General features: G+C 41.5%; 1 protein-coding gene across 1 annotated transcript in view; it reads right to left on the reverse strand.

Annotated features, from left to right (window-relative positions):
* Ttn (titin) overlaps positions 1 to 19,626 on the reverse strand; it is a 269,525-nt gene that overhangs the window by 73,659 nt on the left and 176,240 nt on the right. The window contains 39 exon segments of the mRNA XM_036184883.1: positions 531 to 848; positions 940 to 1,239; positions 1,353 to 1,482; positions 1,576 to 1,608; positions 1,692 to 1,840; positions 1,970 to 2,278; positions 3,584 to 4,013; positions 4,395 to 4,585; positions 4,672 to 4,980; positions 5,073 to 5,372; positions 6,768 to 7,061; positions 7,152 to 7,436; positions 7,537 to 7,833; positions 7,931 to 8,230; positions 8,363 to 8,665; positions 8,981 to 9,343; positions 9,456 to 9,758; positions 9,868 to 10,167; positions 10,750 to 11,028; positions 11,123 to 11,428; positions 11,513 to 11,709; positions 11,834 to 11,939; positions 12,032 to 12,331; positions 12,473 to 12,506; positions 12,508 to 12,773; positions 12,861 to 12,976; positions 13,426 to 13,612; positions 13,731 to 14,027; positions 14,130 to 14,417; positions 14,514 to 14,635; positions 15,405 to 15,582; positions 15,717 to 15,864; positions 16,772 to 16,923; positions 17,016 to 17,300; positions 17,409 to 17,523; positions 17,628 to 17,815; positions 18,070 to 18,372; positions 18,470 to 18,772; positions 18,851 to 19,120. Of these exon segments, the coding sequence (XP_036040776.1) occupies positions 531 to 848; positions 940 to 1,239; positions 1,353 to 1,482; positions 1,576 to 1,608; positions 1,692 to 1,840; positions 1,970 to 2,278; positions 3,584 to 4,013; positions 4,395 to 4,585; positions 4,672 to 4,980; positions 5,073 to 5,372; positions 6,768 to 7,061; positions 7,152 to 7,436; positions 7,537 to 7,833; positions 7,931 to 8,230; positions 8,363 to 8,665; positions 8,981 to 9,343; positions 9,456 to 9,758; positions 9,868 to 10,167; positions 10,750 to 11,028; positions 11,123 to 11,428; positions 11,513 to 11,709; positions 11,834 to 11,939; positions 12,032 to 12,331; positions 12,473 to 12,506; positions 12,508 to 12,773; positions 12,861 to 12,976; positions 13,426 to 13,612; positions 13,731 to 14,027; positions 14,130 to 14,417; positions 14,514 to 14,635; positions 15,405 to 15,582; positions 15,717 to 15,864; positions 16,772 to 16,923; positions 17,016 to 17,300; positions 17,409 to 17,523; positions 17,628 to 17,815; positions 18,070 to 18,372; positions 18,470 to 18,772; positions 18,851 to 19,120 (9,354 nt within the window).

Here is a 19,626-nt window from a genome sequence, read left to right on the forward strand (position 1 = left end):
AGAAATATAATTTCTTGTAGAAGCCAAATAGTTTTCTATTTTCTACAAATTTATTACGAGTATGCAGAAAGGATTGGCACAATCACAAGACCAAATCAACACACAGTGATAGTGATGGTAGCAATAATTAGAAGAGACCTATTTATGTATATTACCTTCCAAAACTCAAAACTGAAATGGGTTTTCTCAAATAAAGGGAAAGTCTTGATTAGAAAGATACATTGGTCTTAGCAGGTGCTAAGCAAATTTCTAGCTTCCTGCCCCTTTAATTCCCTTAATTTCCGAGAGATAAGACAGCTTACCTTGGAGAAAATTACAAGAAGGAAATTATGTGTGTCTTGTCTATAGTAAAAGCAACATGGAAGGACATTTGCTAATTCTGTCCATAATGGGGTAATAAGTAATTGAATAATATGGCCATGTCTACATGAAGCCCATGGAAACACTCTGATAGGTGGATGTACTGTTTTTATATTATTAGATATGTAGGAAGGCAACCCCAGAGAAGGAAATTCTCGTTAAACACGTACATGTCTGGTCCTTGACAATCACAGGACCAACAGTGGCTGAAGGCTTGCTGACCCCGGCCTCGTTGACAGCTTTGACTCTGAATTCATATTCCCCACCCTCTATGAGGTCTTCAACAGTAAACTCCAGCTCTTCCACATCACGCTTATTACACTGTCTCCATGCTTCTTTCTTTTTCCCAGTAGGGTCCCACGCAAGGCACTCAACAATATAGTGGGTGACAGGAGAGCCCCCATCATTCTTGGGAGGTTTCCATGATAGATGTACTGTGTTCTTTGTTATAAGACCAATCTTGAGTTTAATAGGAGGGTCAGGAGGATCTGTAAAAATGTTTATAGGATTTGTTAAGCATGGCTATTAAGAATGTAGCTCATTTTTGAGACTATTTTAAACTTGTGTTTTAAAACTTACAGATTGGGTCTCTAGCAGTGGTCCTCTGAATGGTTTCCACAGGTGGGCCAATTCCAAAACGGTTTTCTGCTCGCACCCGGAAGAAGTATTGCTGCTCAGAGATGAGATCTGGTACCACAAATGTGGTGCTTCCACAGTTTGGATTGACTTTCGTCCAGGCTTTCCCATCGATAGTCTTCTTCTCAATGACATAGCCTTTGATCCTGTCTCCTCCATCGTCATCTGGCATCTTCCATGAAAGTCGGCAGCTCCCCCTTGTAATGTCACTAACCTTCAAGTCTTTGGGTGGGCCTGGTGCATCTGTTGGTCACAAACCACAGTGTGAGCACTGCAAACCACAGTGTAAACATTGTTCCTTAGATACTGAAAACAATTTGCTCTGATTCTGTAGCGACTATGAATGTCTTTCTTACCCATGACTTTAACTCTGCAGTTGGCAGTTTTCTGTCCTGCTTTATTCTTGGCTGTGATGCTGTATTTGCCTGAGTGAGCTCGAGTACACTCTGGGATAATGATGACAGATGAGTTTTCAGCAGTCTCCAGCTGTATAAAAAACATTATAGTTGTATATCGAATGAGATCACAGCATTACTAAGGTCAATCATATTCCTAATTAATTAAGCTATCGCCTCTTACCTGTGTATCTTCAGGTATATCATGAATTCCATCCTATTAGAAAAGAAGACAATTATGTTTTCAATACTGTTTCTGGTTATTCAATAGAAGACACAGGAAAATCATAGACTCATTACCTTCATGGCCTTCTTTGCCTTTCCATCAAATTCCCAAGATGATTTCGGTGTCGGGCGTCCCTTGATGACAGCAGGGATTCTGATCTGTGAGCCAGCTTTACAGACCAGGCAGTCTTGTGCTCCAATGTCAATGAAAACCTCTGGAACCTCTGGAATAAATGGGTAATCAGACAGCAGTTAGCTAACACTTCTTAAAGAGGTAACGGCTCCATCTCCAGTACATTAATTCCACAGTATTATCTGAAAAGGTGAACGCATACGCTGAGTAAGATGAGTACCTTGAATATCAGTGGCGGGGATCTCTCCGGTTGTGTCGCTTGGTTCAGACTCACCAGCTTCGTTAACAGCTTTCACTCTGAACCTGTACTTCCTGAGCTCTTTCAGATTGGGCACCACACACTCACAGGTAGTGAGCAGTTTATCGGGCTCATTGACTCTCTTCCAGTCAGTGGTACCTTCCTCTTGCATCTCTACAATGTAGCCTTTGATTGGGCTGCCTCCATCTTTGGCTGGAGGTTTCCATGCTAGTGAGATGCTTGATTTTGTTTTATCTTTGACCTCTGGGCAGGAAGGTGGCCCAGGGGGGTCTAATAAGGAACAAAGAAATGAACATCACATTGTAAAGTAATGGAGTGCTATTTTTATCTATACCATAAGACTTTCACTACGTAAGACTTTTACTGTTGTCTGTTATCATTATACTGTTTCAGCACCTCAATTTTAATTTAAGAGTGTACTTATTTATTTATTTTTGGTTCTTCGAGACAGGGTTTCTCTGTAGCTTTGGAGCCTGTCCTGAACTAGCTCTGTAGCCCAGGCTGGCCTCGAACTCACAGAGATCCGCCTGTCTCTACCTCCCGAGTGCTGGGATTACAGGTGTGCGCCACAACTGCCCAGCAAGAGTGTATTTATTTTAGTATTAATGCAGAAACAGAAAGCAAACAATCTCTGGGAAAATGATTACTCCTATCTCTGGCTAGAGCTATACTCTGTGCGCACACCATTGGTGAAAGGAGCTATACTCTGTGCGCACACCATTGGTGAAAAGGTAATTAATTTTGAGATCCTACTAAAGGGATTCAAAAGTGTACTTTAACTGAAAACTTTACTTTCCACAATATGAAAATTTAAAAATATTTTCATCACTTGTTGGGAAAACCTCTGGATACAAACTAATCTCAGTGCTCTTTAGGAGCAGAATCAATGTTTCTGCTCATCACATCATAATACTTTTCTGATGGTGTCTAACAATGAAACCCTTTTACCCTGTTGGCCTGTTGTTTTAACATCCCCCACCTTGTGTCTGGTACAGATTCTTGAACAGTCCATGCTCCAAACTAATTTGCTGAAAGAATATGTGACTACCTTTTTATATATTTGCTTACTATAGCATGGAGGTATCTTAAATCGTTGAATGAAAAAGTTGAAGTTTTTCTTCAGAGAGTACAATCAGGTATTGTTTAGAAAATGCACTGAATTATGAAAATTACTGTATTTTAATTTCTGAGCCAATCTGCTCATCTATGATCCAGCAAGACTTTTCATTATTTGACCTCAGATATTCTGCCTGAGAATTTGATGTCTTTGTTCAACAAATACTTAAAATTTTACTTTTTTATTGAATTATTATAAGAGAGTCTGGCTGTTTAGTGGGGAAAATGATTTCCAGAGTAGCTCATGAGATAGTTTTGAACCCTTATTTTATAGTGCATTTCTTTATCATGTGGTTAATAAAGAAAACAAAAACACTAGTTTGAATCCAAGAGTTTAAAAACCATTATATATATATACTTCACCATGAATGGTTCTAATAAAAGTATGAGAAATTTAAGAGTAACTTACATAGTAACTTTACCCATTAGAAATGAGTCCTAGAAATAAAACATACTTACATATGGGATCTCCTGCAACAGCTGGGTCTGATGGTTCACTGGGAGGGCCGATTCCTGCAGCATTTATTGCCATGGCTCTAAATTGGTATTTCACCCCTTCAATCAAACGTGGAACGTTGAATTCCACACCCTTCAGTCCTACTTTGGTTATTGGTGCTCGGCTAACACGTGACCAGTAGGTCCCGCCTTCCTCTCTCTTCTCCAGCCAGTAGCCAGTAATCGGAGAACCTCCATTGTCCAAAGGAGGAGTCCAGCTCACCAGCATAGACCCCTTGGTGCGTTCTAAGACTTTTGGTTTTCCAGGAGGTCCAGGGAGGCGATAGGGGTCTTGAATGACGACTTTGTCTGATTTGCACTCATCACTGATCCCATATTTATTCACTGCCCTCACTCGGAACTCGTACTGACCATTGGGGATAAGCTTCCAGATCTAGAAATGTAGGTGAATAAAAAAATCAGAACAAATCTGCTTGGGCTGATGTTTTACTGATTTTAAATCTCAATTTTTTGGGGGATGGATCACCATAAGAAGTAAACACATAGACTTAAATCATAGGAAAGACAGAGAAAAAGAGAAACCCTTTAAAAACAAGACATTGATTGTGTAGTTTCTAGTGGACTTTGAGTAAGAGAACAGTAAGTAATATTTGGTAAGTGGCCTTATATGCATAGTGATAAGCGTTAAAGTAACAAATAGCTGCTGCATGTATGGAATTTTGAGTTCAATCATTAAATTATAAAGTTATGTTAAAAAAACGGTGTCAAATCAGAATCATGTCCGACTAATGTGCATAAATTTGGGAGCATTTACCCCGTATCTTCTCTCAACAGCAGTGTTGGTGACTTCTTCCCAGTCAGACTTTTTCCTGCTGGCGTCGCGTTTGTCGATGATGTAATGGGTAATTTCACTGCCACCATTGTCTAGAGGGGCATCCCATGTCAGATAGCAAGACTCAGCTTTAATGTCAGTAACAGCGAGGTTTCTGGGTGGAGATGGGCGATCTGGGAAGGAAGCGCAGCAGGGACTGAGGAAGTCATTCTTCAACAGGGGGTAGCTTGCTTTCCCACACAGGAGGTAAGTCACTTACCATACACTTCCACATGAACGTTGCGGAATACGGAGCCAAGACGATTGGAGGCAGTAATGGTGTAAGTGCCCTTGTCCTCTCGGACCGCTTTGGGGATGCTCAGCTCAGTCTTGGCCTCGCTGCGGGATACTTCTTCTTTGGTTATTTTAAGTGCATCAGTGGGTTTCTCAATCACCGTTTCGTTCTTGGACCACTCAATCTTAGGCATGGGGAGTCCCGTCACATCTGCGGGGATGTTAACTGGCTCTCCTGCCTTAACTTTGATAGTGTCTCCTCGAACAGCCAGGCGCAACTTAATAGTTGGAGGGACTGCAGAGAGAAGTAAAGAGGGAAAAAGTCTTAAGACTGTTTCCTCAAATCACCATCAGGTGTATTAGTGGTATTAGACATGGAATCCATACCTTCATCATCTTGTATGACTACATTGAGAGGCAGGGATGGCTCACTTTCACCGATGTCATTGACGGCTTTGACACGGAACTCATACATTTGGTGGTCATCGAGACCGTCGACCAGAAATGATGTGGTTGGGCAGAGTCTCTTGTTAACCCTTTCGAAGTCAGGTTTGTCGTGGCGGCGTTTTTCAATGATATATCCTTGGATGGGACTGCCACCATCACTCCGGGGCTCTTTCCAGTCAAGTGTGATAGTGGATTTTGTCCTTTCTGTATATGTGAGCCTTTCGGGAGATGTTGGAGGGCCTTAAAGCAGAAGCAATTGAAAATGTTGAGTATGAAGCAAGTATTTCACTTCTGTTTGTGTGAAAAATAGACTAAATGGCGTTTTCAGAATCCTTTTCCAGACACACCAGTCACAACAATAATAGCCCTTCTCACTAACAACATTTTATTTCTAGTGAATGTCTCCTCAAAATCCCTAATTAAAAATAAGTCAAGGATATGTGTATATGTGCTTTGTATTTAGTATTTTGGATTGTTTGCCTATGACACTGACGAAACTTCTAATCCTACCAACCTAGGAAAATAGGTGTGTGAATGCCAGCAGAGAGCAATGTGATTTTTTTCTTTTGTGACCAGACAGTAGATATGGTTGCCGAACAGCCTTTGAGTCATATTGCCTCAATGGAAAGATCATTTATGAAATACCACAAAGGTTTTGTGTCCTTAAGAATAGGCTCTGACTGGTGTAACTAGACCTGTACCATTCTAGCTGATTGCTAGACAGACAGAAACTAGGGAATCCCACCTCTATTCTGAGGCCTCTAGTATGACCTGGAATTAATGGACATTATGGGTGATTGAAACTGTGGTACAGGATGTAATTCTTATCTTTTTCCAGGTGTGGTAGTGGAAGAGAATCTCCTATTTCTTGAGGAGTGGGTTTTCCTCCGGGATATCACTTTAAGAAGGACAAAACTGTGTATTACCAAGTGTGTATAATTTTAGTGTTTCATTTTAATTTCTGGGAGACTTCCTCTGGTTGGTTTTCTATTCTTTGAGGGCTCTTTCTAATTGGGGGTTTCCCTCCCCTTCCAGTATGAAGACTTGTTAGTAATGTAGTAAACTACATCACTTATCCTATGACAACTATCTGCTCCATGATTTTTTTTTTATAGAAAAGCAGTGAATTCTATATAACTATCAGATCATTTTTACTTATTTATTTGGTTTTTTGAGACTGGGGTTCTCTGTGTAGCCTTGGCTATCCTGAGACTCACTCTGTAGATCAGGCTGGCCCCAAACTCACAGAGATTTGCCTGCCTCTGCCTCTCAAGTGCTGGGATTAAAGATGTGTCCAGATTGTTATATTTAAAAATCCTCTACTATACTGGTAAGATTGAATGCTTCTAAATTATTTGAATTATTTGTAGATTATTACCAAGACTTTGTAGATCCAAAAATTTTGGCACAGAAAACTGCATAATTTATATATATATATATATACAAAATACATGGAAATTTAGTAAATATGGTATCTTTAAAATTGCTAGTAAGAATATTTGATTTTCTTTTATGACCCTCTGTCTAGTCAAAGATCTTGAGACTGGTGGGTGTTTGAAGCCAGAATCTCAGCAAATACTTATCTATAAGCAGAATAGTATTTATGTAGTAAACATAGTGAAAGTCTTTCCTTACCTAGTGGATCGACTGCAAGAATTGGTCCTATTTCAACAGGAGGCCCACAGCCAAACTTGTTCTTGGCGATGACGCGGAACTTGTATTCTTGTCCCTCTATGAGACCTGTGATGTCACACTTGGATCTCTCCGTCTCAATGGGTTGTCTCCAAGTGTGCATCTTGGCGTCTTTTCTTTCAATTATAAACCCTGTGATTTCACTTCCTCCATCATCTGCTGGATCAGACCAATTAAGCAGACACATCTTTCTGTTTGTTACAACAGGTTTTAGGTCGAGAACTGGGCCAGGGACATCTGGACAATAAAAACAGTAACAAACAAATCAATGTAGTAAAATCACATGACATGGAAAAATCCTATGAAATTCCACAAAACATTACTTACCGAACACTTCAACCCGGACTGCTGCAAATTTGGAACCACAGCTGTTTGTTGCTGTGATCACGTATCTGCCATGGTCTTTTCTCAACGCATTCTTGATAATTAGCTCAGATTTGGTTCCAACATTCTCTATCACAACACGCTCTTTATCCAGCTCCCCTTCTTCTATGGTCCAGACTTTTGTGGGCACAGGACGGCCAGTCACCACTGCTGGGATTCTGAGAGTCTTCCCGGCCATGATTTGTATTCCACCCTTGACAGAAACATCCAGTTCCACAGTTGGAGGCTCTGTTGAAGAAGAACAGCCATATATGTTAGTTCAAGGAAGAAGAAAATAGAGCCCCATGTTGGGAAATATCCATTGTTTTCTCAGAAAACTTTTAAGTACCTTGTGGTTCAGCCACAGTAACAGGTTCTGTTTCTCCTGGTGGTCCTTCGCCTGCTGCATTGACAGCACTCACTCGAAGTTTGTAGTCAGCACCCTCCCTGATTTCTTTGACAGTGAACTGACGGACTTTGATCATCTTCTCCGTGCAGCGTGACCACTCATTTGTGCCCACCAACTGCTTATCAACAAAGTAGCCAATAATATCGCCGCCACCATTGAAAGCTGGGGGTTCCCACTCCAGCTCGATGGTTGTAGAGCTTGTATCGGCCACTCTGGGGACAGGGGGCCCAGGTGGAGCTAGGAGGAATGCAGAATGCACAGGTTGAGTTCACTGATGGTTTCTGAATATGGGTTAGACTACTCGCTTACGCTTTCTTCTTAAGGGGTTACTCACAGATTGGATCCCGAGCTGTTTTAGGATCTGAAGGTGGGCTGAACTTCCCAGGTCCAGCAGCATTCTCAGCACAGACTCGGAAGACATAGGTGAGTCCTTCTAGTAAGCCATCTACCTTGGTTTTCAAAGAACTGAGGAGGGTTTTGTTGACACGAGACCAGTGTGTACTATTGACCTCACGCTTTTCAAGCCAGTAGCCCAAGATGGGGCTGCCATTATCCTTTGGTTCGTTCCATTTTACTAGCATACTGTTGCTGGTGACATCTTCCACAATGGGCTTATCTGGTGCATCAGGTGGTTCTGATAAAAAAAAAAAAGAAAAAATATTTGAATTATATAGTATGATTTAAAACCAATTTTACAAAACCATGGTAATGTAAACATTGAAGTATATGGTGAAAAGGCCAACTTATGATGCTAAAAGAACCTTACCAAATGGATCTTTGGCTAAAAGTGGCTTTGAAACACATGGAGGTCCAGGTCCCAGCCTATTTTCAGCTCTCACACGGAAGAGGTACTCCTTTCCTTCAATCAGTTTTGTTACTGAATATTTGCAGTGTCTGAGCGTCGAAGTGATAACTATCCATTCTGAGTCAGGTTTGGTCTTGTCTTTCTTTTCCAAGGTATAGTTAATGATTTCGCTGCCACCATCGTCAAGGGGTGGTTCCCATTTACAGAGGACAGAGTTCTTTCTAATATCCTCAAATACAAAGTTGATTGGCGGTCCTGGTGTATCTAATATTTCAAAGGAGATCAGTGATTACAGTTTTGTATAGACCTGGCTGCTATGGAAAATATAAATGTTAGTATGGTCTTTTGGTATAACTTCTAGTTTTTCCATATCTTTCTATCTTTGTATTACATTAGCTAATAAATAACAAGGTCAGTTGATTTTTTTCAATAGTGCTGGCTTAGGTAACAAAATGTAACAGAATTATTTGCTGAAGCCATTTCATTTAATGAGTTCCTAAACTCCTTATTTGTATGTCTTGTTAAAACTCTTATGTAGATTTTCTTTCTCCAGTGGAAAATGTAGTTTTAACTACTTACCTAATACACTGACAGTGCAAGGAGCTTTGGCGACACCATGATCATTCTCAACTTTGATCATGTACTGGCCGTGATCGGGTCGCACAGAGTCACGGACACGCAGCTGAGATTCTCCTTGTTTACTATTGTTGATGCTCAAACGCTCTGTCAGGGGTGGGGAAAACGGCTCCTCTTCTTCAGCCTCACCCTTCTTCCTCCTAACTGGGGGTGCTACTCGCTTCTTCATTTCTTCTGGTACAATGACATTCTCATCTTTTATCCAGGTGATTGTTGGGTAAGGTGAACCAGAAATGGTTGCATCCAGTGCTATTTCATCACCCCGTTTTACTTCCAAGCTTGTTTTGAGGATAACTTTTGGGGCATCTATAATGATTAAAAGCCAGAATTGTTCTTCATTCTTGACAAAACATGAACTCCATTTATTTTACAGTGAGAAAGTAGCACCCGTCACCCCTCCCCCCCCAATAAAACATACCAATAGGATCTACAGCTTTGGTTGGGGGAGTGGCCCGAGAAGGTTCACCAATACCAGCGGCATTCTCTGCTCGCACGCGGAACTGGTACTCTTTTCCCTCCTCGAGTCCTTTTGCTGTATAGGTCAGGACAGGTACCAAATGCTCATTGCATCTCTTCCATCTATCTTCACCCTTGGCAATCTTTTCTATGATGTAACCCATTATCTTGCTTCCTCCATCATACAAGGGTGGCTTCCATGTGATAGTCATTGCCTTAGCTGTAGGATTATGAACCTCAACATCGACAGGTGGATCAGGCGGTTCTGGTGAACAAAAAAAAATACCTATTATTACTGGTGAAACCAATTAATGCAAACACAATAATTCTCGTATATTCTATTCTAGGCATCATATGTCTGTGTTCCAACTTACGCTTTGGGTCTTGGGCAATGACAGGATTCTTGAGTTCAATATATTCGCCTCCACCAATCTTGTTGACTGCTTTTACCCGGAAGAAGTATTCACCATTTGGTATGAGATCCTTTACGGTCCAAGACAGTTTGTTCTCACCAGACATGACTGGTATGTATGTCCTCCTCCCAGCTTCTCTACGCTCCAGGACATAATGGAGAATTGGGCTTCCGCCATCATATTCTGGAGGCTCCCATGTTAACTTACAAGAACTCTTGGTTATGTCACTTGCTTTAATATCTTTGCACGGACCAGGTAGACCTGTTATATATATAATTGATAATGACTATCACAAGCTTGAAAAATTATCATTTGCATAGTGAACTTTATCCAATTTGGCATATATACATTTTGGGTAGGGTAATCTTTTCTGTGCTATCCCTCAGAACACAAGACATTTAGTATCTTTGTCCCCCATCTATTATTAATCAGAAGGATTAGTCCTTGAGTCTTTGTGTTAAGCGAAATTGCTCCATTAATTCAAACTACTACCAGGGATGGTCTTAAAGGACAGAAAAATCTTATTATTTCTGAAGGAGAAGACTATAGGAAACTGAATATACATGATTTAGAAAGAAATATTGATTACTGAAATACTCCTTAGGTGTGCTATTTTATTTAAATTAGTATTTTATATGCAAATACTTAAAACAAATAAATTAATCAGAGATTAATTAGTCTTCAAAATTACTTTACTTTTCAAATGGAAATAAGTAACCTGAGGGACTGTTCAGTTTACAAATGCCAGTTCTGGAAGCCATTTGTACAGCTCATCACAAAGCTAGCTATTATAATTCCTGGAACATATGAAGAATGCCTGGTGTTTCATCACAGAATTGTTACCTATGACTTTGACATTGATTGAAGCAGTTGCTGAGCCAAGCTTATTCTCCAGGGTAATGGTGTAAACTCCAGCATCTGCATGGACACTCTTGGGAACCTCAAGGTGTGCAGAGATGTGGTCATTCTTCATGGTTAATCTGTCACTTGCTTTAACTTCTTTGCCATCTTTGTGCCAGCTCACAGTTGGCACTGGGACAGCTCTGAAGGGCACAGGGATGCTTAACTTTTCACCTTCGATAACCACAATGTCATGAGTCTCCAGATCAATTGTTGGTTTGCCTACAAAATACCAAGGGATAGGGGAAGTATGTTAAAATGCAATGATCAGGAAGAAAGCCTATATTATTAACTATGAAGGCTAGCGAATCCTTACAGTCGGGGTCTTTGGCAACCACGTTTTCCGAGATTTCAGATGGCTCACTGACACCAACAGCATTGACAGCTCTCACTCTCAGAACGTATTCTTTGTCGGGGACAATTCCCTCTTCAACCTTGAACTTCAAATCTTTCACTGGGCGAGAATTAACTCGCATCCACTTCTCGGTGCCTACTGGACACATTTCAACATGGTAGCCTATGATAGGACTGCCACCATTTTTCTCTGGAGGTTTCCAAGCAATGGCAATGTGTTTTCTCCCAGCATCCGTCACATGCAGGTCAAGAGGAGGTGAGGGGGGACCTGGGGAGACAGCAGCAGAGCCTTCAAGCCACAGTCTCACGTCAGACCCCCGACAATCTTTCTTGAAGGATCAGTACAACTCACTTGTTGGGTCTTCAATTGACAGGATTTCTGTGGGCTCACTTGGGTGACCGACTCCTGCTTCGTTTTCAGCCCGAACTTGGAACTGGACTTCTGTCCCTTCGATGACATCAGTTACCCTGAAGTTACAGTCAGGGCCTGAGGTCTTTCCAGCTTTTACCCAACGGGTGCCTAGTTTTTCCTTCTTCTCAATGATGTATCTGTTGAAAAAAACAAACCATCCCATTCAGCATTAGGAAAAACAGAAGTTGATAATGTATATCCATGTTTGAAATTTTTTTTTAGTGAAAAAAAAAACCAACAACAACAACACTGAAGTTTTACCTCTGTATTGGTCGTCCACCATCATTTTTGGGTGGCTCCCACTTTAAGTCAACATGTCGCTTTGTCACATCAACCACTGTCAGGGCATAGGGTGGTCCAGGGGTGGCTGAAGGCAAAATAATCAACCATTAGAGAAACCGGAGGGAAAATGTATAACTTGCTACAAGTGCTGTTGCAAAGACTGAGCTCTGTGCTTACTGAAGGTGTCTTTGGCCAGGACGGAATCCCCGATTTCGGTGTAGTCGCTTTGCCCTATGGCATTTTCTGCAGCCACCCGGAACACGTACAGAGAGCCCTCTGTCAGCGGGGTTACTGTGCACTTCGTCTCCTTGACAGTGGTGTCCACCGTTTGCCAGCCTTTGCGCCTCACATCTCTCTTCTCCACGATGTAGTTGGTGATGGGTGACCCTCCATCTTTCTCGGGAACTGTCCATTTTAGGTCAGCTGAATTTTTTGTGATATTAATCACTTCGAGCCATCGGGGTGGTGATGGAGGATCTGAAGAGGAAGAAACATTCCATTTTAGTCTTTACCACATGTTCTCATAGTCACAAAATAAGGTAAGATGGGAATAATAGTAGTGAGGTTTAAATTTTCCCTTAGACTGGAGTTTTCAGATAGATCTTAAGGGTGACTTACATAGTTTCTCCCGGCAAAGCACAGGGTCACTAGGGGTCACTGGGCTCGCTCTCTCCAGCCTTGTTCACAGCTCTCACTCGGAATGAATATTCCTGCCCTTCCATTAGCCCTGTGAGCAAATGCTCAGTGGTCGGAACCCCCTCAGCCACTCTGACCCAGTCGTCTGTTCCAGTCTTTAGCATCTCAATGACGTAAGACTCAATCTTTGCCCCTCCATCGTGTTCTGGCTTGGTCCAGTTCAATACTAGTGATGTTTTGCCTATATCCTTTACAGTTGGTTTCCCAGGGGGCCATGGAGGATCTGCAAGCCAATGACAACATTATTTGTTTTTCCAAAGGAAGTTAATATATCCCTCAAAATAGCCACAGAAAGTCATACAAATAATACCTATTGGATCCTTTATTAAGATTGGTTCAGTTGATCTACTAGGTTTTCCAGGTCCAGCCAAATTTTCAGCCAGCACACGGAATCTGTACTTTTTCTTATTGGTGAGACCTTTCACTCTGGAGCAGGGACAAGGCAACATCATGGTAAGAAGTGGTAACCTACATACTATACATATAAGAGGCTAATTTATTTAAATAGTCAGAATCAATTTGTTAATTTAATGTTAAAATAATATTTCAACATAAATTTAAAATTATTTTTAACTGTACCATCACATTCTTTATATTGGGCCAAATATATCTCTCAAATCATAACTATCATCAGTTACTATAATATATTGGAAGACCAAATGCTTCGAAACTCCTAGAAAGTTACTATTTTAGAGATAACAGGTATGTGCCATTGGATGGTATTTGTGTCATTTAAGAATTATGTGCCAACAGGCAATAGAAGTAAAAGTGATTAAAATCTCTAAATTTGTACTCACACAAGATCAAAAGGAATACTCAAGTGCAAACAACTGAGTATGTTGCTGTTTTCCAACATGGTGGAACTGCAGGCTTACCTGTATGTTGTGTCCTTTACAGGCATTTTATTGCATCGGACCCATTTATCAGTGTCAGGATCTAATCTTTCCACCCAGTACCCAGTGATGGGGCTTCCACCGTCATCATCTGGCTCACACCATGTCAGAGTCACTGCATCTTTAGTGATGTCAGATGGTTCCAGGCGAGTTGGAGGGCCAGGTGGATCTACAGACGGGATAATGACATAAAATTTGAGTCATGTTCTGTATCCAACACCTAAATGCAAGATTGACATAAGTATATCCTTTTTGGTTCTTTTGAGCTAGCAGGTTGAGAATCTTACCAAACTGATATTTGGCTACTATCGGCGCAGCCTGCACTGGCTCACCAACACCATACATGTTCTCCGCAGCAACTCTGAAGATGTACTCTTTGTTGGGTGTTAACTTGGTTGCCTTGAAGTTTGTGTCCTTAACCGTTGATGAGAGCTTGTGCCACACATCACTGTCTGTTGCCTTTCTCTCCACAACATAGTTTGTGATCTTCGATCCACCATCGTCTCTCGGAGGGTTCCACGTCAGGAGACAAGACTCATTGGTTACATCTGTGATGTCAAAAGCCGCCGGTGGTCCGGGTTTATCTGTGGATGGTATTACATGGGAAAAAAACGTTTTAAACTGTGTTCCGTTCAAGTAGTCACGGTGAATTAATTAATCCTTTTAAAAAGAAGAGCCCCGCTTACCCAAGACGTTGACTTCCACCACGGCAGTGGCCCGGCCGCAGACGTTCACAGCTTCTATAATATAAGTCCCCGTGTCACTTCTCTTACTGTCTGTGATTGTCACTGTGGATTTCTTAGGGACGTTTTCAATGGTGATTCTTTGGTCTGGCTTCAGCAGGGTGTCAGCCTTTGTCCAAGTTATTTTCGGTTCAGGCTTTCCAGTCACAGTGGCCGGAAGCTCAATCTTTGTGCCGGCTTTTACAGTGAGACCAGCAAGGAGCTTCACATCCAGGAAGATCTCAGGAGCCTCTGCATTGGAAAAGATTATTCATGTTCTTAGCATGTTCAAGCAGATAAGGCCAGAGGGAGGCCTGACCGACAAGATAAGAAGGGAATGATAAATACCCTGCGTGTCCACCGCCTGGATTTCTTCTGTGGGTTTGCTTGGCTTGCTAGCCCCTTGCCTGTTCAAGGCTTTCACACGGTAGGCATACCATTTGCCTTCCTCGAGACCTGTCACTTCCATTCTGTGAGAAAACAAAATAGGGGTGTATTGTCATGCAGATAATCTATTAGCCTTACAGTTATGTAGTATAGTTATTTTTCTAAACTTCTACCACTAACATAGTCCTGGCTTTTAAATGAAGTTATCTGGACTGTGGGGAGGGGAGGAAGCCCCAAATGTGTCAGGAATGGATGAAATCCTGATGAATTGTGTTGTTCACATGAGCGTAACCATGTCCTCAGACCCATGGAAACGGCAGAGCCTTCCTCTGGTCTAAGTGCCAGTGCTGACAAACAATTGACCTTTAGGTAAGACTAGTGAATCCAAACTATCTACACAGCTTCTTCCTCCAGGATGTTTATATCGTTGCCCCCCCCCAAGACCTCCCACTGAGACTGTCTAACCCCTCCTCTTTTTGCTGTCCACAATAAAGCTGCTGAGTTTGCTGGTAGCACAGCAGGTGTCCTCTGTTACAGGGAGCACACCCCCATAGGTGCATAGCTTTCCTGTGCATGTCTGTGTGTCTTCCATTTCTTTAATTCCTGTGTCACCCCAGTCAGGTTTCTGGACCAAGCTGTGCTTGACTGGTGATTGGTCTTTTCAGTATTCTAACTAATGACATCCTTGAACAGGTCTACCTACATTCAGCTGAACTTTGTAAAACCAGACATAGGTATACTAGGGGAATTCTTGGTGAAGAAAGTTAACATTAATCTTGCCCAGGTAAAATCCTGTCTAGTGACTGGGAATCAGAATTATTCACGTGTCCAGTTTAAAAAGCAAACACCTACTTTGTGTCTGCAACAGGTTCTCCGCAGGCAACCCACTTATCAGAACCCCGTGGGCATTTTTCAACTATATATCCTTTGATACGTGAGCCACCGTCATTTTTAGGAGGATCCCATGTCAGGAAGATGCTCTTGGCAGTCCGGTCTCTCCATTTAACATTCTCTGGTGGGTCAGGTACCGCTGTAGTCGTTAAAGGAGGGCATTAATCTTAGACAGGCTGCTTGCCAGTTCACTCTACGCTACTACCTTCCCACCAAACCTCAACACCGGCTCTAAAGCCAAAAGCAGGGAACGCAGACTAGGCATGCACTCACTTGCAGGAGCAGACATGTTTACAGGTTCATCGGTATATGCAGGTTCCCCAGGGCCACACTTGTTTCGAGCACAGACTTTGAACAGATACTCCTTTCCTTGAACAAGGTCAGGAACTGTGAATTCTAGATCAGTCACAAAGTCCATAACCTGGGACAAAGAAACAGCTCTGTGATTATCTTCCCCAAGTATTTCCTCAAGTCAAAAGTTTTTTTTTTTTTTTTTTTTTTTTTTAACCACGAGTACAGATACAAACTATTCTTTAAGACTGGGATTTTCTATTTAGCCCAGGCTGGCCTAGAGTCTACTTCTAACTCTACAGTCCTGCCTTAGCCTCTACAAGCATGTGCCACTGTCTCTTGCTTACTCTAAAGCTGCTTTGAAGGGAAGCTTAGTGTTCGTCTCATACTAAGTTTGTACTGGGGGAAAAACAGCAGGGTGGATTATAGTAAAAATAAAATTAAATACAATGAGAAATTCATAGTTTGTGTGCATTAAAAAGATGGTAGTTTGTTTATTAGAAATTCAATTTTAATGAGCGTTATAGTGGGCTGTGGGTGAATTCTGTGATGTAGTTGCTGTCTAGTATGTGCAAGCATCTAAGACTTATTTCCAGTACTGCAAAATGTGTGCAGAGTAGATACATGTAACACACACACACACACACACACACACACACACACACACACACAGTAACTATAGTTTATAACCTGCATAAATGGAGAAAACAAAGGTAGGTATTGTGCAATGAGGAAGAACAGGACCACTGGGGCAATAAGTATTTCCTTTAAAATGGCTTCTAGCTCAGTGTGTACCTTGTGGCTACTCATTAGACACAGAGTATGGAGAGAAGCTTTCCTTTATGTGTTAATCAAGCCCAGTTGAAAACAACATGGGACAACTATAGCAACCCCTGGCTAAATCACCCAAGGACCGTTAAAAAGGGTTTGATACTTTTTCATGAGACAGGTAAAATGGTGTGGCATGTGCCATCTGAATGGCTTCCCAGCTTTCTCCTCTCTTTGCTAAAATCGCTGCTTTACTATGTAATGCTCACTTTTGTCCATGTTTTCCGGCTCATTTCTCTCTTTTCAATAACATATCCAGTGAGTGGACTTCCTCCATCATCGTCTGGTGGTTCCCAAGTCAAATGTACAGAATCCTTTGTTACGTCACTAAATTTCAGCTCTTTGGGTGCACTTGGGGGAGCTAATAAAAAGACAGTAGAGGTCAATATGACTGAAGCCAATATGTGTTCATACAGCCAAATCACATTAGCTAGCAAGAGTTTAATTCCTTACCGATGACATTGACATCAATTTCTCCAGAAATTGACTTCACAGGATTTTCTAATGTGAGTGTGTAAATACCCTTGTCTGGCCGTTCACTTGGAGAAATGACAAGTTCGGCATAGGCTGATATGGTCTTTATTTTCACACGATCCCCCTCTTCTAGAACTTGATCTCCAAAAGTCCAGGTGGCTTTTGGTCTTGGATAGCCTGTGCTTGGGACCAGGATCTTGATGGGATTTGGGACTATAACTTCCAGACCATCTTTAAATGCACTTAAATCCATTGTTGGTTCAACTACCAAAAAAGAAAAATCAATGAATTTCTAGTGCTATATTTATGTTCCTGGTACACCAAAGAAGGTATGTATTATTCCCTAATTTAAAAAGTAAAATGTCTATTTACCAAAGGCGTCATCAGCTGTGAGAGGACCGAGGATCTCAGATGGATCTGAAACACCAGCTGCATTTTCTGCAGATACTCTATATAAATATTTGTTCCCTTTATGCAATCCAGTGACCTAAAATTACAAGTTAGTATATGTTATCATATTCATTTAAGCTCATGAATATATGTATATACATATATTCATATGCACACATATTTAAGATGCAAGCTCCTTACCTTGTAAGTCAGTTCAGGGACAGGCTTCATATTGCAGCGAATCCAGTTGTCTTTTCCTTCCTCACATCTTTCAATGATATAGCCCAGTATTGGGCTGCCTCCGTCTTTCAGAGGAGGCTCCCATGTGAGCTGAACTGATGATTGTGTCTGATCTGAGGAACTTAGGTTCACAGGAGGACTTGGTCTCTCTAGAATGACAGAAAGATTTGGGACAAACAATTTTATTGAGTGGCAATTTATTAAGACATGGAATAATCCTAACAATCTCATCAAAACAAGTTTATGTACTATGTGGGCACAGTCTTGGCTTTTACATCTTTGTTCTAAATTTTTTGAAGCTCTCCCTTCTGCTATGTTTTATTTCATTAGAATTACTTGAATGAACAGATTTAATTCTTTGGCTGCATGCAGTGTTTATTTCCTTTGATGATGATGATCTTACCTATTGGATCAGCAACTTTGACAAAGGGTGTGGCTGCACTTGGTTTCCCAACTCCAATTCGGTTCTGAGCTCTGACGCGGAAACTGTACTCCTGTCCTTCGACCACATCAGTGACAGTTGCTGACAGGTCCTCAGCTCTTACTGTCATGGCAGTGTCCCACCTGATAGAAGTCTTGTCTCTCAATTCAATCACATAGTTGGTGATTTCAGCACCTCCGTCATACTCTGGTGGCTCCCACGTCAGTGAGACACCAAATCGGTTCACATCAGTGATGGCGACATTCAGTGGAGGGCCCGGGACATCTGGAGGTCACCACAGAAGAAGCACACATGAATTTGGGTTATGTTGGGGATAAACACAATGCTAAGCTAGTTGGCAATTTACTTCAATGCTTCTTACCATATTTGCTCCTGGCTTCTACAGGATTGTCAGTTTCTACTGGTTCTCCAGTGCCAACTCTGTTCCTTGCACTCACACGGAACAGGTACTCCACTCCTCCTTTCTGGAGTCCAGTGACAGTAAACTCACAGCTGTCTGCTCGGTCAGTGGCCAGAACCCAGGTCTTTCTCTTGATATCACGCCTTTCAACAACATAACCTATGATTTTGCTCCCACCGTCTGTTAATGGTTCTTCCCAAGCGAGGCTTACTTCACCATCAAATGTTTCCGTCACTTCTAAGTTACGAACAGGCCCAGGAACATCTGTAATTTACAAATCACAGAAGTTTTAGTGGTGCTATGCCTTTGAGCCATACTGTGGCCAATCAAGTTTGAGCTTACCAATCACTTGTAAATTGATGAAGCCTTCTGCTTTTCCATGCTTGTTCTGAAGCACGATTTTATACCTCCCCTTGTCTTCTTTCTTGGCTTCTAAGATTCTGAAAGAAGTCTGCTCAGCTGTAGTGTCTACAGTTTTTGTAGACAGAGGTTCGTTTTCTTTAAACCACTCAGCTTCTGCTTTGGGGTAGGCATCATAGGGCACTACCATTGTCAGGGGCTGCCCAGCATCAACCACGAGATCCTGATCAGCTGTCTTGATTTTAGGTGCAGCTAGTGAGAAAGAGCACATGCAAACATGTTTGAGTTATGTACTGTAGTCATACTATGGCATAGATTTTTTTTTTTTAACTATACATTTGCTAACATCATCATAACCTTGGAAGTATGCCACAGTATTTCATAGCGAGAACACTGTGGCAGGGTTATAATAATTCTCCTCTACTCAAACTATCAGCCTTTAGAAAAAGATGGTTGAAGATAGCATACAACCATTAATATCCAGTCTTCATTAAAAATAGTAAAAGTGGACAGAGAATATAGTGAAATGGGTTTTGCTTTTGTTGTTGAAATTATTTTATAAAATAGGTTTCTGATAAAGTACTGCATACTTAGTTCAGGATAAATCAGACAATTCTTGTGTACAAGACATACCAATGGGGTTTTTAGCACAACCTATACAGGCATCTTGGGTCCAAATGGGAATATATGTAAAAGATCCATAGGAGTTGTACAGCAGTAGAGTAATGGATTGTCCTTAATTCTATAAATTCATGAGC

This window comes from Onychomys torridus, chromosome 4 (assembly GCF_903995425.1).
Source record: "Onychomys torridus chromosome 4, mOncTor1.1, whole genome shotgun sequence".
Classification (NCBI taxonomy): domain Eukaryota; kingdom Metazoa; phylum Chordata; class Mammalia; order Rodentia; family Cricetidae; genus Onychomys; species Onychomys torridus.